This window comes from Notothenia rossii (assembly GCF_949606895.1).
Source record: "Notothenia rossii genome assembly, chromosome: 7".
NCBI lineage: Eukaryota > Metazoa > Chordata > Actinopteri > Perciformes > Nototheniidae > Notothenia > Notothenia rossii.
Window position 1 is genome coordinate 77,587,209 of NC_136905.1, and position 14,933 is coordinate 77,602,141.

Sequence of the window (14,933 nt, forward strand, 5' to 3'; positions counted from 1 at the left end):
AGCTCTCCCTCTCCTTGTTTTAGAAACAGCTTCTAATATCCGTTAGCGCAGCTAGCTAACCAGATGCTAACAACAACAATGGAAATAGTGAGTTTGGTAGAAATATACTGTATAATAGTAAAGTTATTTAAGATGATGCCATAGATTGAAGATTTACATTATAAATATTCCCCAAAATTATTCTAAAGCATATTCTTCCAAACTCTCTGCTGTAGTATGACACACAGGAGACCATTGATGTGTGTGGTGAGTTTTGTAGTAATAAGATGTATAATAGTGATTGAAGATTATTGTATTCTCTTTTTTCGGAGTTGCACTTTGCAGACGGTCCCTGAACACTCGTTTCTTCTCCGGCTGCGGATAGAGACCAATGTAATGTGTCCAGCTCGGAGGACGCCGCGTATTTGCTTTTTTTGATCAAAATGTGATTGTAGTTCGTTGTCCTCCTTACCACGTTACCTAGGAGACGTCATTTGTGTCTGAATAACGTTTTGCTCATGAGTTATTGATCCGTGAAATCAGAATCTCCCAATATCGTTCCAACTTTACTGAACTAAGCCAGAAGACCGTCTCATTTCGTAGACCGCTCGGTTTGCTGTTCCTTCACTTTATTTTTATATTTATATACATTTATTTTGGACGAAAACTTAGCGTGAGGAAAGGCAAGTGTGTGAGTGAGTGCGTGAGTGTTGGCAGCCCTGGTTTAGCATAAATGTAATATGTACTTTTGCATAATTGCAGTGACTCAGCTCAAACAGTGTTCATTCTGACTTCTGAAGGGATCTTACTGCTTGACTGCTAGAGTTCATTTGCTGAGCATACTTTGTTTTAATAGGCTTCTCTGTTTGAGTGGTTTTGTCGAATGTTTTTTAATAAAACCTGTGTTTCAAAGCTAGGTTTTTTCAGCTGATCCTTCAACAGAATTGCAGCAAATGCTCGTTTCAGTGAGTCGAGGGATGCCAACTCAGGGAATGAGGTGACACGTGTTCTTTGCAGCAGGCAGCATGTAAGACAACATTTAGAAAGTCTACCTGCACACGTAGTCGGCTTTGCAGATCCGCTGCTGGGCCAGGCAGTTGGGCTTTTCCTTCTCCTCGTAGGAGCAGGACGGCACGATGGTCTGCCGGCGGCGCTCTGAGCAGGCCGTGTCGGTGCAGGGGCAGAACAGCAGCTCGTTGGTGTAGTCAGGGGGAACACGGTCAAAGAACTTCCTCAGCGCCTTGTTGCACTTCGGCCGGTTACACGGCCCCGAGCGGGCGGACGGCTGGATACAGGACGAGACATATTCCGTACGAAGCTTCTGACACGTCTCGTCTATGTTACATGCCTTGGCAGCATCCAGGCAGCGGTTCACCGTTGTTACTTCAGACTCTAGAATGAGATACAAAGCACAAAGCATTTCATCCTTCTGTGTGGTTTTAGGAAATCAAATCCCAGGCCATGTTTACCAATGATTTCCCGGCCTAATTGCAGTCATTATCGATGCGCTTCTCTCACCTACAGACTTATACGCAGTGTTGCATTTACAGTTGAAAAAAAAGATGTCTTGAAGTACAAAGTAAACCAAAATGATGATTATATGTAATAGGTCTTCTTGCAATGAATAGAACATGAATGGTGTTTAAATGTGGCATGAGCCCGGGCACTGGATGTGTTTCAGCCGAGGCTTATTGGCTGCATATTTCATTCTGCTGGGTTAATGAAGAGTGGCAGTGCTGAAAAAGCGGCTCCTCCATCTCTGCAACCGCACAACAAGGCCTGTAATTACTGCTCCTTCGCCTCCATCCAGACATCCATCTATGTTTCCCACACTCCCCCTCCCTACAGCTGCCTCCTTCCCTCACTCACCTGACTCCCTCCTTACCTCGCCATCTTCTTCCCTCGCTGTGTGTCTCAGCACTACCATCACCCCTCCCCCCCCCCCTCCTTCCATCTGTCTTTCCCTTCTCCTCCAACCCCCACTTCCTCCACTCTGTCCATCTCTCCCTCAGTGCACTATCCTCCCTCTGACGTCTGCAGTAATGAGCCTCCTCTGTGGAGTCAGTGGAAAGCCCCTTCATATCCATCTCTTTTTTTGGCCGCTTCATTTCCCAATCCATTATCATACAGTATGTGTTTTTGTTTTCCCCCTAGCGTCCTTCCAGTCAATACGGCCATGATGGCGCTCAGCTCCTTTTGGTAGACTCATTAGTTTGTAAACTGCCAGTAGTTGTGTCTCCTGGCTAGTTCAGCTCTCACCAGGCTGTCATATAAAATATGAATGGCCTTGGAGAGCAAGCTAACAACCCATCACAAAGCAAGGGTTATTTCCAGCTTAACTGCTAAGGGAGGACCCGATGGAAGTCCACGTTGCGATGACAAATGATGCACATACAGTACGCTTCCATGTGAAATCCTTGTTAGTGTGTTTTATTTTAAGCCATTATTTATTAAGATGAGACTTGCTGAGGATGCATGTTCGTATCCAGGAATATCCTGATTCACATGCATGCTTTACACAAAGGTACACCTCAGAACAACCGCAGTCCAGCGCTGCTCCTCACTGGACCACCAAAGGCACTCAGGATCTCTAGCTTCCAGTCGCAGGCCTGGTTCTGTAATATCCATCAGTCTGTGAGTATTCAGACACATCCTCATCAGAAGACTACATATACAGACTAGACACTTCGAGCGGATCATCCTTTATGATTGAGATGGATAATTTAAGTATGATTCCAGACATAGTATTACATTTAAGGTTAACGTCAATACCCTCAAATTAAAGCTCAATGCAATTCACCCCTCAGTTACTTTAAGCATTAGAAAAAGAAAACTAAGAATGAGGGTATTTGTCTTGTAACCAAGAAGCATGAAGCAGAAAATCCTAGAGCGGAGAAACTATTTCTACCACCCTGAGAGGCCAGAGATTCAATAAAAAGCTTCTTTCTGGGTGCAGAACATCTAATGTTTGAACTGAGGCCTTTTCTTGGTACCACTGACTTCACTTAGTTAACTGATTAATTGGTAAAGGGTGAAGTTCTCCGTTGTTTAAAAACTCCTCACAATATGATGAGCTGTGGCTCCGGCTTGTGTCTTTGAAAAGAGTCATTACTCTGTTTGAGGGAGAGGTGCTATAAGGGCGGGAAAACATCCATTAATCACTTCTTTGTTGTTTTGGCAGGCGACTTGTCGAGATGCATGGCATGGATGTGAACTTTGACCTCCCGTGAAGTTGCTTGAGTGAAATTTACGAGGAGGCTGTACAGTGCAGGTCTGCTGCTGCTGTTGTTATTCAAAGAAGCCAACAACAAGCACTGTCATTTTAACAAGCAGCTTATGTATGAGGTCACTAAGGGTATTATAATATGTAAGGCGACACCTACTGAATGTGAATATGTTAGTTATTGTTTTGATGGAGTTGAAGCATTATAAACAGGATTAAAGCAGGTGGGATTGTTAAGTGCGATGTAGAAATGAGCAGCAGGGATGTTTTTCCCCAGCTCTGATTTATATAAGTGGATATAAACAACAACTCTCACCAATGTGTAGAAGGCTGATGGACCAACAAATTCAGTTTCACAGGTGCAGAAGCTGACGCTAGGCCCCACCTGGCATATAAATATCATTTCCTACAAGCACCATTATACACTAAAGGGTTCATAAGCACTCACACACTAGAGCAACATTATATATTTACAACGTTACCTTTCCACATGCGAGATACAAGTAACTTTTGCTCAATAATTATAAAATAAAAAGCAATCAAAGTAAAAAAATACCAAACAAAGACCAACCCTTAAAGAAAAGCATCTACCCACTTCCCTCTCTTCCTTGACTACTTGATTCAGCCTAATGAGGTAGTGTCAGGTGTGCTTCATGAAAACACGCCCCCAGAAACAGACCTTAAAAGAGAGAGGAATAAGAAGGACTTAAAATAAAAAGATGACAAACCTGAACTTCCTGTATGTGTCTGCTGTTGCTTAATTTAATTCATCAATATGCATGTGTCTCCTTCACCTTATTACCAGCTATTTAACACTTTTGTATAAATTGCTATACTCAAACAAGTACTGTCTCACACATACAGGTGAGGAAAGTGTATCTGTGATCTCACTCAATTATCCTCATGAACCAAATGGAAAACTGGAATGTAAATGTGTGTGAATGTGGAACCCTGCTGCTGCTCATTTATTACTTAACGTTAGCAGGTGTCAAAAAGCTAAATACATGCATTCATCTGGAAAGAATACTGCAAATGTTTCTATGTAAGTATGTATGGGAGAAGATACTTGCCATGGAAGGAAAAAAGAACAAGGGCTGAGAAAAAATAAAGCAGGAGAGATAATTGGGTGACCCCGCACCCCACAGGTCACAGGTCATGATATTGTAAAAGAGTTGAAGTTTAATAGTTCAAAGTGTTGCGGTCTGTTTAAAGTATGAATGAAGTCTGTGGCTGGAGGAATGCTGAAGTACTAGATCTACAAAGTGTGGTAGGTTTCAAGAGGATTTAAGGATTTCTCCCGTTCACTTAAAGGGGACCTGTCATGCAAAATGCACTTTTGTACGTCTTGTATACATGAATATGTGTCCCCGGTGTGTCAGGGAACTCACCAAGTGTCAGAAAATACAACCCTCTCTATTTTCCTCCATACCCAAATCTCTAAAAACGGGGCTGCAACGGATCTGATACAAACTGATCCAGATTTGAAATATCTCTGACGTCAGAAACAAGGAGCTCCGCCTATATGGGCAACTCTCCACCTATCAGGGGAATGAGAGGTTGCGTGGCATGGTAACAGCTCGCTCGTGCCTCGCCGACCTCCTTTGCTGGGGGGCGTGGTCAGCTGCAGCTCATTTGCCACAGAATCAGCCCTTGTGAAGACAGGGCTGGAATAGAGCAAATAGAGCGAAATGAGGCATGGCTAAAATGCATGATCTGTTTGGTATTTTGAAAAAAAAAAACTTCACAGACATGTTTTATATGGGTGTGGCCATGTAATATATTATTCAATTATAGCATGATAGCTCCACTTTAATTATAAAAGATTGCTGGAAAAAAACAAATCTATATAAACCCCCAAAGACCTGTTGAGGATACCTTCTCAACATCCACTCGATACAAAAGTGAGTACCGTCTTTATTGATTAAAGCTCTCCTATTATGCTATTTTTAGACCCCTTATATATAAAAAAGTATAAAAAAACACGTCTATGATGTGTTTTGCTCAAAATACCAAACAGATCATGCATTTTAGACATCCCTCATATCCCTCTTATTTCAGGCCTCTTAGATAAACTGAAGGTTCGGGGTCCTTAGCTTGAACACAAAAAAAAGAGGAGGGGGAGCTAATGCCTGCTCAGAATTACAGCTCAATGCTGCCGTGACTAAACGCCATCATGTTCCAAACCACACTCTGAGCTTCTGCACCTGCAGGCTAAATCTGACTCTGAAAAATGGAGCTCACTGTATATGGAAATGCCTTAAACTTGCATTCTCTTAGTATTCAGCAGGGTGTGACTCCACTGGAGGCAATAAGAAGTCTGATTGTATAGAAGTTAATGAGAACATCAACACTTCTTCTCACATGATTTATCAGTACTGTAAAAACTGTGCATAACATTTTAGATGTGCACTTAAAAGTGGACAAGCTGTGTTTAGTGTGCATGTCTCCTGATCTCTGCAATGGAACTAGCAAGTTTAGATGTTACTCAATCCGAACATAACCTGAATTCACCTTCAGGGCTTTCATGCAAACCGTGTCCTGAGCCGGCCTCGTTCCACGTTTAAATCATCCGCTGTGGTATGAAAAAGCATGTGGCGTTTGCTAATGTCAGCTTGCATTACGTTTGAAGTCATAAATGTTTTATTGACACTGATCCCTTATTGCCATTAGGAGTTGATAACATACAAAACTACCTTTTGCAACTTTAATGTCGCAGGGATACCCATCGCATTTGTCAAAACAAACAGTGAGTTTCCACTCGTCCTCTCCTGAGCAGTTCACTCAAAACAACATGGTATATTTTTGATAAGCCCTTAATCGTAATTCAACACCAAGTTATTTTTTAAATAATGAATTTAATAAGAACATTATTTCAAATATAACATTCTAATAGCTTTTAAAAACTGTACCATGCACTTGTATTCGCATATGTGTCCTTACTTAGTGAAGTCTCATTTTTAACAAACTTTCGACATTTGTTTTTCTCTTTTATGTTTAGTTTTAGGAGACACCAAATTCTAGTGTTTAAACAAGTGGATAATGACATCTCAAAGGGAGGGCGGACACAGCCTAATTTAAACTTTTTTTCTGCACTGGAACATTTATTTTTATACTGTATAGCATATGCATGAATGCTTTCCATACTAATCACTTCATTTTTGTCATTATTTAAGTTTAGCACTCTCCATCTCTGCCTCACTCATGCAGAGTATAATTGCTGTCGGGGAAAACAAAACACTTCACTTTACAGTCCAATGAAAATAAAGGAACTCTTCATTTCTCATTTGTGTGCAGCCTATCTCTTTTTCTAACCTCCAAGAGGAAGAAGTGTTGTTTGAGTAAACAAACCAGCTCTGCCTGTCATCCATTTTCCTTTCTCACTTTCTCCATCTCACTTCTTTCCATTTTCTTCATTTTCGTTTCACACTCGCTGTGTCTCTCTTTATCTTTCTCCACCGCCAGCTTTGCTGCCTCCACGTGCATTAAAGTAAATAGGTAATTAATTGTGCCTCAAGGGCTAACAGCAGCCCATACCCACCCCGCGGCCTGCCCACAGGCTCGGATGCAAGAAAGCAGCAAAGTGTGCGGTGTTACTCATCAAACGCTCTACAAACCCACAAGCATATACCTCCGTCTAGTCAGTCGAAATGACATAGGATAACAAGTGGATTTTTTTGGACACATAACTTGATCAGTTTGCTATCCTGGCTCCAAAATGGCTTGAAATGTTTGGCTCTATGAAACCTGATGTACTTATATGATTCTGTTTTCTTCAAGGTTGTATCTTCCTGGTCGAATGCACTTATTGTAAGTCGCTTTGGATAAAAGTGTCAGCTAAATGTAATGTAATGTTTGGACCCAGAAATAGTTTTAGGTGAAAAATGGATGCTTTTATTGTCTGAATGCCTTTTAACTCCTCTGTTTATTTAGAGGGGAGAGACCGTTGTATGGGATGGAGCTCTCCTACTCACCGGCAGCAATGGAGGCCAGACGAACGTAGTCGGAGTCCCTCTCCTCCGGCTCATACGGGTAATCCTCCACCAGGCTGAGTCCTGCAAACACAAAGCAGAGAGGACAGTTGTCATGACAACCCAAACTAAGGATGCCCTTTTCTTTTTAAGACCAACATCTGCCTTCTTAGCTTCCTGCAAACAGTGACTAACATACTTACTATATATCATAAAGGTTACATACAAAGTCACATGGCATTGACAAAATGAAATATGCTTTGCCTGATTTTAGGGAATCTTGGGTCCTAAATCTGCTGTTTAAGCACCATATTGACATCCTACACCCTTAAAGAGGAAAGATTACGCTCATTTCCAGTTTGATATTTGTATTTCGTGCCTCTACTGTAGGGGGGGATCTGGGCTTTTTCTCTCCAAAAACCTATAGAACACACTACAGGAAAGGGACAACCCAAAAAGCGAAATAGGGCCTCTGTTATAATGTATTGATTTGTCAAAGGCATTTGACACAGTTGATCATATCATCCTGGCGGAAAGACTTCACAGTATCGGCTTATCTAGGCATACTGTAGGTTGGTTTTTTATTATTTATCAGCGAGAACCCAATGTGTCCAATTTTCTGCTTGGGTTGGTTCCATCCTACATTTGCACATATATGTGTCAAAGAGAAAGTCTATATGGCCTGCGCTCCCAAGATTTTATTCAGATGCTGGTTCCTACAGTGAGAACAAAACTGGGTAAAACAGCTTTTAGATATGCTGCCCCCACAGCTTGGAACAATGTACAGAAGGAGCTGAAACTCTCAGATTGAATCACTATGGGGGAATTCAGGTTCATCTTAAAGGACAGAGAACACGACACCATTGGTAGATGTGAGTGCTCGTATATCCAAAAATCGTTTTAAATTTTGCCAGTTTTGAATGATTTTTAATAGTTTGTTTTACTTCGCATATTGACTGGCTATTGTGCCATTTTATTTGTGTTAAACAGCTGTATTTGTCTGCCTGTCATGTCTGTGTTTTATCTGTTGTAACTTTGTACATGCTGCCCTTCTTGGCCAGGTCACTCTTGGAAAAGAGATTTTAATCTCAATGAGTCTTTTACCTGGTTAAATAAAGGATATATATATAATCGCCCTCTGTGGATTCTGTATGTTCCCTGTAAAGTATGAGATGAGAGCCCAGAAGAAAAGAGAGAAAACCAGTACTTTGGAAATAAAACAACTGTACAAGGTCTCTTTTAAATAACATGAATACAAAAAAAAAACGATTCAATTAAAGTAGGTCACATGAGGACAAAAAAACAATGATCTACCTTTTTAATTATAAAAGCGCTCTCTCAGCAATCAGGACTTTAATACTTAGTTAGTCAAAAAATAAGGAATTGATTGAAGGAGCTGTAAAGAGGCCACATAACCATTACCTGCAGCATGCATCAGAACATAAATACAATAATACATTAAAATGCAAGTGAATTTATTTGAGAATTGCATCAAAAAGCACATAACACAAAAACCTACTAGACAAAGACATATGATGCATCATTTAAAGATACGATTTAATCATGGTTTTATGTGGGTAACTTATAACCTTTTTTTGAAAGAGCATACAAATGACTATTCCAGGTCTTAGTACATGTGAAAATAAGGTTGAAATGCTGCTAAAAAACACTTTTGTAACCAATCTCCACATTAAGAGGTCTTTCAGGCTGCAATTCATCACATACATTTTTACTGTTGTGGAACAGCTGCTACATCTAAGAAAAAAGAAATATGACACACATTAGAGTACCAGGTGAATGCTAAGCTGCCTGAAACTTGATATCAGGGTCACTGACTGCAGGGGACCAGCAGCGGGTCCTGGGTCAGGTGAGGGCCTTAAAGAGAGCCTGTATGTCGTATAATGCTCTGCTTCTCACATCACTATCAGGTCATAAGTTTAACATCTGGCCAGTCAACTTTGAAAATGGCCAGTCGTCAAAATCCAGGTGCTCAGAAATGGTGAACCATAAAAGAGAAAAGGAGAGCAGAGGTGATGGGACAGGTGGTCGTTATGGGGTCTATTTCAGCCTTAATAAATATTGCTGAAGATAGAAAGGAAAGAAGGAGAGAGGGGGAGGGGGGGGGATGCAGGGGGGGGGGGGGGGGGGGAAGGGCCATGAATTCAATTTGAACCTGGGCCCCTGTGGTAAGAAAAACCCCAGACTTTTTAATGAGGCGTTTATATTTTATAGTTTCAAACTCACGCCAGTATGAAAATTAATCAAATGGGCTAATATCGATGCTTCAGCTTAACTTGACTGATTTGTTGTTTGTTATTTCCATATTATGACTTTATATTCTTACTTGACCTGCAGGAAACTCACAATGTTGTCAACCTTGTTGTACTGTTGCAGTCATTTCAGTTGTCTTGAGTGTAAAACATATCCTAAAGGCCTACATTTGAATGTTAATGTACCACAAATAATGTGCTCCAATGTAGAGAGTGACAATGTTAGTGCTAACCATTTGGAATGATAACTACAGTGATAACATCAGTTAGTGTGGGAGGAACAAAAGGAAACAAATCCTCAGTTTTAACCATTTCTGACACAATGATCTCTCTTTTTTATGTTTCCGCCTCGATTTGACTGTTGAGCTCTCTGGAGGCGGAATCCTAATTCATGAGTAATGGGCGGCAAACACTTAATAATCCCCAAAACATACTGTTCCCGCTCCCCTTTGGGATCAGCACCATCTGATTGTGTGTGTTATGGTCTCACCGTGCAGCACAGACTGATGCAGACTCCAGTAGATACTCAGGCAGTTCTTCTCCTTCTTCATCCCTCGTTTACACTGGCAGCCGTGCAGAGGCGTGGACAGCAGCGCCGTCATGGCCGTCTCACACTGGTTCCTGGCCCCGGGGCCCAGCTTTACGCTGCCGTCCCCCGCCACACACTGCCTGAGGGTGCGCAGTCGCGGGCTGCAGGTGTCGTCGCTGGAGCAGGTGTCTCCGGCCCGCAGGCAGTCCTCCCCCCCTGCAGAGAAAGCCATCCCAGGGACTCCTGCAGGAAGAGAAAGGAGCACGGGTTAGTGTCATGGTTTGTATTCCATGATGAGTCTGAGCAGGAGACTGTGGTTTCTGATTCTGCACGCGTAACATAACATTTCAGAGGCTGCTTTGGATACATAAATAATTTGTTAAGAATTAGTCCATCACACTGAAGCCCAAAAGAAATCTACAAAAAAAAAAAGCAATTATTCAGGCAGCAAGTCAAAGAAAAGCCCAATAACAATGACACAAGGAAACTAATGACAACATTAAATATGCCTTTTTTTCCCTCTTTGTTTCCTATGATGACTAAGATGATCAAGTTGTGGAATCAAAATATACCAACTGGTAATAAATCATTTCAAGACATGTAATCTCTCTGAAAACCAAATAATCTTTTTTATAATTGTTGTTATCTGCTGGTTCCATAGCCTTACACCGAAAGACAGGAACAGCCTGAACAGCTTGTTGAAACCTGCTCTAAGATCATCGGCGTGAAACAGAGACACTTCAACTTATTTTGTAACCAACAGATTCTGCGGAAAGCAGAGAGCATTCTGGCCTCTCCACGTCACGTTCTTGCAGATTCATTTTATCTGTTGCCATCAGGGCGTAGATATGCTCTATCTGCTCTTAAGACTAATGGCTTTGCAAAATCATTCACCCCTTCTGCACTCAAACTTTTAAAATCCTTGAAAAACTTTTAACTTGATTATTTATTTATTTATTATTGTGATGCTATGAACTATTTATCATGTACATTGGAATGATCCACATCTGTGCTCCCGGGTGTATCTGTGAGTTTTCTTTCTGTATGTTCCTACCTGCGTACTCATAAGCTGCTCATAACCAATTGCCCCTTGCAGGATTAATAAAGTTGTTGATTGATTGATTGATTGATTGATTAATTAATTGATTGATTGATAATAAACCATCACAAAAACATCGTTGTTTGAAGGTAACCCCCTGATGAAGGACTAATGGCTTTTAAATGTAGGAGACATCTTAATGCACACATTCCTTGAGACTTCAAGACGCAAAAAACTTGAAGAAAAAACGTAGAAAGAGGGATTATGATGTGCAAGATGTGTGATGTGATTTTTGTTTCTGTTATTAGTCGTACTTAATGTTGCAAATCTTGCTCCAATAACCGATTAAGTGCCCCCCAAAGGAGAGTGATGCAGTACTTCGGGCATGGATGGTAACGTAATATAACAACAACACATCTCTTTCAATTTACATTTTTTTATTACAATGCATATTTTTCACCATGTTCCCTCCTGTAACAGTTCAATTGTTGTCCTACTGAGGAAGTATAGTGCTTTTATGTCTACATGTGTTCAATTGTAATTTACTCAATCCGTTTTTTAATAAGTTGCTTCTTCTCCAACTTTGTGAAAGCATTTTTACAGTTCATCGTTGTACATACATAAACAACAAAGTATTGCTCTTCAAGAATATTTCATAAAGTTGTAGGACTTGTGAGAGACCGTATCAATCCATATTGCATTGTGAACTGACACTGATGTGTATAATTGGCGGATTGTTCTTTTAGCAAATCAAATTGGTGAATTAATGTGATATTTTATGACCCAGTAAATCATTGCCGAAATGTAAATTGTATTGAATTAAATAATTGGATTACAAATTCACATCCCTTGTCAGAAGCGGTCAACGACCCGTCTTACTACTGTAATACAATATTTTAAAATTACATTCATAAACCCGAGGGGGGCTGCTATCTTATTCATGAATTCATATAGTTGTCACATAGAATTCATCTGACACCACTGACTGGATTGTGATGAAGCGCTGGGGGGGGGGGGGCGGTGCATCTCACTGATACATCCTGACACGTTCAAAATTACACTGAGGTGTTTCATCTCCAGTCAAAATACAATGTCAGATTGTTTACAGATCGGCCCAGAGAGGAGCTCCATCATTTGCAGGAGAACAACTTGTTTTCCGTTGTCTTGTTAATGTGGCACTAACAACACGAGGGCTTTATTCCCCTGAGGACAGCTACTACTTGTTTATTCCCAGCTGCATAACAGATCGTGGAACTCTTAAAAATGATGTAGTGTTGCTCAATATGTGCTCAATCCATCTGTGAGTCTGGTTCGGAATAACACACACATAAAGTTTACTGTTATAGAAGTAAACAACAGGTACAACATCTGAGAGATGACTGAGTCCAATAATGCATTGTTTTTAAACTACAAATTGGCAGAACTAAGAGTCTAAAGCCATGTTAGCATCTCTGTGAGGCTGTACTAAGACATACCATTGATTTGAGCTAATGCTAACACCAGTATGCTAACATCAGTATGCTAACATCAGTATGCTAACATCAGTATGCTAACATCAGTATACTAACATCAGTATGCTAACATCAGTATGCTAACATCAGTATGCTAACATCAGTATGCTAACACCAGTATGCTAACATCAGTATGCTAACATCAGTATGCTAACATCAGTATGCTAACATCAGTATGCTAACATCAGTATGCTAACATCAGTATGCTAACATCAGTATGCTAACATCAGTATGCTAACATCAGTATGCTAACATCAGTATGCTAACATCAGTATGCTAACGATGCTCAAAATAGGATAGGATAGGATAATACTTTAATGTCATCAAGTCTGAAAATGTTCTTGCATCACAGCCTCCTCATTTGCAACATGGACAAGGACACAAATCAAAGCCAAGATACAAGGAAACAGACATTTAAGAATGTTTACCTATATTCAAAATGGCTACTAACATTTGCTAATTTGCACAAAACACAGTACAGCTGAGGCTGGAATATGATACATTTGACAGGTACTGGATATATAAACATTTCAGCCTGATGATGCTGCTTGATTGAAATGTATCCTGAGGTGAACAATAAGTAATGTATGCATAAAATGTCATGGCAACCCATTGTTGTGACATTTCACTCAAAACCACAAATGTCAACCTGTTGGTGCTAGAGGAAAGGTCAGGGGATCACAAACGTCATCATGTTTCATCGTCTAGGCGCCCATAATAAATGTACAGCAATCCATGGCAATTTAATTGATTGACCGACACACACTCCAAAAGTGATAGTGTTGCTAACTTAATGCCAGAGAAGCCAAACTTAGTTTTCTGCTCCGATGAAATCCCAAAGTTTCCAAATACCAAAAATGTCAGGCTAGGTTTTAGTGAATGTGCAAGAATATTCTCATTTGAGGGAAGGACGATACCGTGAAAATATGGAGTCTGAGGTTTGAATATTTCCCAGAGAGTGTCATCAAATAGCTTGGAACAACCTGACACAGTAGATACCTCAACTGTAATCTACTTAAAAAGTGAACAGGGTATGTTAAGGGTTAACATCCAATATAATAGCTTGATTGGTATTTTGGAAAGCATATGAAACAATCCAACGTGGAAGCTATTTGTTTTTGAACAAGTGAGCAGAATGGGTTATTCACTGCTTGACAGATTCCCAGAAATCATGTCAAAAAGCATTTTGTGTCACGGACTATTTGGAGAGATGTTCTGTGCAGCAGGTCGGTTCAGTAATTGAATCATAATCAAATTTGATTCACTCACTCACGGCTAAATCAAGCGATAAGTAACGAAAGCGGTTTCTCAATAAAAGGCAGGAGCTTTCTCATTTCCCACCGGCAGACACAACTGTCAGATTTCAACATCTTTGTTTTGGCTCAAACTGCTCAGAGAAACTCCCCGTGGGCTACGAGACTCTAGAGATGATCAGATAAAACTGAAGAGGATCTGAACGAAGTCTGCATCCTCAGCTAAAGCCTGCTGTGTTTGTGTAAAAAGGGGTTAACTGCAAAAGCTCGCAGCAGGAGGCTTCTCAACCTTTCCGTGGAGACAGCTAATCTGAGGCAAACTGTCAATAAAGGTCTAGACAGACAGCGAGGCAGGAAGCGTGTTGTTGTGGGTTCGGAGTGTTAGTGAATGCTATTGAGAGAAATAATCTGCCACTCAAGTGAAGACCTCATCTCTGCAGAGGGCTTGACAGGCAGCACTAAGTGTGCCCAAAGAAATATCGCCTCAACAAGTCATTCACACTTCTGCAGTGGCTTACAATTTGATTTGAGTCTATGTAAAGCAAAAGGAGAGACAGATAAACTGCAGGGTGAGATAATGTCACTCGTTTCCGATGCTAATCAGCTCCACTTCTCGTACCAAGTGATGGTTCCTTGAAACAAGCGGAGGATTCAGCCGTCAAGATTCTCAACTCACTCTGAGAAAACTCATTTGCATTGGAAACACATTATAATATCCGAGGTAGTTGGCATCATTACTTTCAGGCGAAACAATCTTTAAACATTTTTTGTTTCTGTTTTTTTGCTTCTCTTATGCAGGAGCAGGTTTGAGCACACGTGTGGGCGGTGTGTGGGTGTTCTGATGGGAGAGGTGGAGCACACAGAAACCTAAAAGCCCCGTTTTGGCTCCCCTCTGCTTCAAGGCAAAAATAAAAAAAGCCCATGGTGAGCAGCAACACGGCAAATGTTATTACATTTAAACTAATCCAGTGTGGAGAGAGGTTGGATATTTGTCTGAGAAATTAAGCAGCCCTCCAGATTGCGGGAGATAAATGTTCGCCTGGAAACACACCGGCAGTTCAAAGAGAGACAGTCTAAACCAATTAGGCCAAATCGGCTGCCTTGTCATTCAAATTCGTTCCATGTATGCGCCTTCCTCTTTATCCCACTCAGGTAAATAAT

The 14,933-nt window shown here is 40.8% G+C and overlaps 1 protein-coding gene across 7 annotated transcripts in view; it reads right to left on the minus strand.

The window, feature by feature from the left end:
• The window catches only part of gfra4a (GDNF family receptor alpha 4a), a 264,494-nt gene that overhangs the window by 28,715 nt on the left and 220,846 nt on the right, over window positions 1–14,933 (minus strand). For all 7 annotated transcript variants that reach the window (XM_079694158.1, XM_079694159.1, XM_079694155.1 and 4 more), the window contains 3 exons: window positions 9,931–10,212; window positions 7,174–7,254; window positions 1,032–1,371 (listed from right to left, as the gene is read on the minus strand). In XM_079694158.1, the coding sequence (XP_079550284.1) occupies window positions 1,032–1,371; window positions 7,174–7,254; window positions 9,931–10,201 (692 nt within the window). In that variant the 5' untranslated portion in view covers window positions 10,202–10,212. The remainder of the gene's footprint in view (window positions 1–1,031; window positions 1,372–7,173; window positions 7,255–9,930; window positions 10,213–14,933) is intronic.